The sequence below is a fragment of the Zingiber officinale genome, chromosome 3B (assembly GCF_018446385.1).
Source record: "Zingiber officinale cultivar Zhangliang chromosome 3B, Zo_v1.1, whole genome shotgun sequence".
Taxonomy (NCBI): domain Eukaryota; kingdom Viridiplantae; phylum Streptophyta; class Magnoliopsida; order Zingiberales; family Zingiberaceae; genus Zingiber; species Zingiber officinale.
Genome location: NC_055991.1, coordinates 94,387,658 through 94,390,774, shown reverse-complemented (window position 1 = coordinate 94,390,774; position 3,117 = coordinate 94,387,658). Strand labels below are relative to the sequence as shown.

At 42.9% G+C, this 3,117-nt stretch overlaps 1 protein-coding gene across 1 annotated transcript; it reads left to right on the top strand.

Annotated features, from left to right (window-relative positions):
• The first annotated feature begins 1,268 nt into the window (after positions 1–1,268).
• LOC121968449 lies at positions 1,269–2,133 on the top strand. The gene has a single exon (XM_042518819.1). The coding sequence runs from the start codon at positions 1,352–1,354 to the stop codon at positions 1,832–1,834; it is 483 nt and encodes a 160-aa protein (XP_042374753.1). The 5' UTR covers positions 1,269–1,351; the 3' UTR covers positions 1,835–2,133.
• Positions 2,134–3,117: the final 984 nt, after the last annotated feature.

The window sequence follows — 3,117 nt, the reverse complement described above, 5'->3', positions numbered from 1 at the left end:
TGGTTGGTGATAAAAGAACTTTTAGTTCACTTCCAAGAGAAGTGAAATGTGTCGGTTTGGAAAGTGTTGAAGCATTCGCAAGGTTCTTTCACTTCCTTTCTCATTTAACTTCGAGCTTACACGAATCAGTGGAAGTCTTTGAAGTAGAAGCAAAGATACCATACATATCTTCATCCCCCAATAAAGGGATAGCATGCCGCTTGTTTGGAAGACCCAGCATTCCTATGACTGCCATGGCTTCAGAGCGATCGGAGGTGGACACTCGGTCTGCCTTCTGCTCCGTCAAGGAGGCAGTTTCAGTCTTGGGAGGCCAAATTTTCACGGGAAATCCTCGTCTTCAAATTAGCTCAGCTTCCTCTTCACCCCCTTCTCGTTTCGTCCACGAGAAAGATGAAGAAGTCATAATCTTCAACTCACTTAGGAGTTTAGAGAAAGAGTTGAAGGAGACAAAGCGCGAATTGCTAAGGCTAAAGGAGAGGGAGGCCGAGACCGAGGTGATTGTTGCCGCTCTCAGAGCACAACTTATGAAGAAAGTTCCCGAGTCAATAGTTGTTGAGGAGGCTAGAGGAGGGGAGAGTCCTAAAGGGGTTCAAAGTGAACGATGGCATGAGGAGTTGGAGAACATAGAGTACTTGCCAACTCTAACTCGAACATTTAACTTGTGGGATTTGAAAGACAATGACTCTGATCGATGGAGGAAGATGAAAGCACCTAAAAAGAAGAAGCCTATGATTCCTCTTATCATAGACATTTTCTCAAAGAAAACACCGAGTCACATGAATAATTCTTCCATTTACTCTACCTCTTTTTATAACGATCTCAGTTTTTGAGAGCAATTAGCGCGCAAAGTCCGTGTATATGAAAATTGAGTTTGTAATTTGAAAAGAAAAAAAACTTTGGTCTTTTCTTCTCCAATAGTTTATATTTATTTAAAAACTATCAATTTTGTGTCTTTCTATTAAATTAAATTCATTTTAGCTCACCAATTTAAAGTTTTTTTCCATTTGTTTTTTCAAATTCTTATGAAAAAAGTTTTTTTTTCCACTAACAGAACCTCTGAGCCAGGGGTAAACCGGTTCACCATGCGGTTCGGTCCGCAAAATGACGTCCGTCGATGTAAACAGGAGGGCAGCGGCCGCGGTACTCATCGGATATCTTCGTGGAATTCCCCGTACCTCTCCCCCACTTTATTAGTAAACATAAAAATAAATTATTAAAATTGAATTTCGAAGGTTAAAAAAATAAAAAAAAAGTTAATTAAAAGAAAAAGAAAAAGAAAAAAAAGGAGAAGAAGAAGAGGAGAAGAGTAAAGTGAGATCTTCACTCGGCGGCGCCACCGATCGAGCTCGCCATGGCCACGTCTCTGCTGATGGCGGCGCTGAGCAAGCGCCGCACCTGGGTCTGCTTCTTCCTGCTCGTCTACGCCCTCCTCCTCTCCTTCTCGTGGTCGCTCCTCGTCTCCATCCGCTCCTGGTACGCCGCCGCCCCGGCCGACTCCCCCTGGCCCGCCCTCTACGCCTCTGTCCTCTACGGCGCCGTCTTCGGCCTCCTCTCCATGGGCGCCGCCCTCGCCGTCGCCGTCCCCGCTACGCTCGTCACCTGGATCACCGTCCTCGTCCTGCTCGCCTTCGCCGGGAAGCCCCGACGGGCCCTCGTCATGGAGGGCCGCCGCGTCACCGCCGACATCTCCTCCGTCGCTGTCAAGATCCTCCTCCGCGAGGGCAATCTCGTCGCCGGCGTCTGCGCCGCCGCCAGCTTCTTCGCCCTCCTCCACAACCACAACCATAACAACAGCAGCAGAGGCCCCTCCGCCGCAGCAGATCACCACCTATAGATTTTAATCGCAGGCAGCTCTCCGTTTTGCTGTATTTTTCACTTCTTTGCCTTGCTGTTTCTTCACTGTTGACTAATTTCCCACAAAGATGAACAGACGCAGAGTCAACGCTTTGACCTGATCTATCTATCAATCTATCACTTAGCATCCCTAGATTCTAACTGTTCCAACATGAAAAGAGTTCAAAAGAGAGTGATCTTCAATTCGAATGTCGCATGAAATTAACTGTAATTGGTGAATTCTGTTGAATGAAGATTTTGTAGGAGAGACGGTTGCTCAGAGGTTGTCGCAGAGAATATACTATGCTTTACTTGGTACAAAATCTAAATTTAGTGTGTATATGCAAATGTTTTTTTTTTCAAAATATAAAACAATTAACCAAACTATTTTAAGAAACTTCCTCTTCTCTTTTCTTTCTACTTTGGTGGAATAGAGAAGAAATCTAAATGGCGACCAATATCATAGGTAGTGGAGATCGAAGAGCTGTGCATTCTTTTAAACCAAGATGTGCATTCATGTCTTTAGTATTAGCCATTACGCTTCAAGTCTAATAGCATGGTATTCTTCTTCGATATTATAGGATACAATTACTTGTTTCTACCCTTCCAAGATATAAGAGAATTAGAGAAGTACCGAAGAGGGTGTTTAATATGATGGTAAATCTTTAGTCACTCTTCCTCAATTGAACTAGTTTTTGATGGGGTGGAGACAATTTTACATCAATTAACGAAGAAGAATAGTCTAGGGAAGATAATTCTTTTCATAGATCTTCATTCTTGCAAAGTATCATCTCTTATCGTCCTATCGTCAGCATAAGGAAGAAGAATGGTCTATCGAAAAGAATCGTGAACAAGTAATGTTGTATCTTATGAATTAAGTTAGAAGCTAAAGGAGGTCACAGGGGTGCCGGAAAATGTGATGGGAAGGGGATAGTAATTGTATCCGGTTAACAATCTTAACGATTATAAGCACTTGTGAAAGTATAGCCAAATTTTCCCTCTATACAGTTATTCAATTCCACAAGGTTGGCCCTTTGCAAGGCCAACCTAAACCTCCTTTTGGACTCCTCGAAGAAGCAACTTTTAAAGCTTAAGACAAGAAATATACCATGAAAATTTAGAGAACTTAGAAGCTTAGGTTGCCCTTCCTAGGGCAATCCTAGAAATACTTCGAGTTCAGATGTCGATTTAAACAAATACTATTGGATCAATACGCACGTGAGAGGGAGGGGGGATGAATCACGTGATTTTCAAAAAACTTATTTTATCGTTTTAAAAACACGA

What these genes read in the sequence shown, in the direction of transcription:
- LOC121968449 (XM_042518819.1), top strand. Translation starts at nt 1,352, where the DNA reads ATGGCCACGTCTCTGCTGATGGCGGCGCTGAGCAAGCGCCGCACCTGG.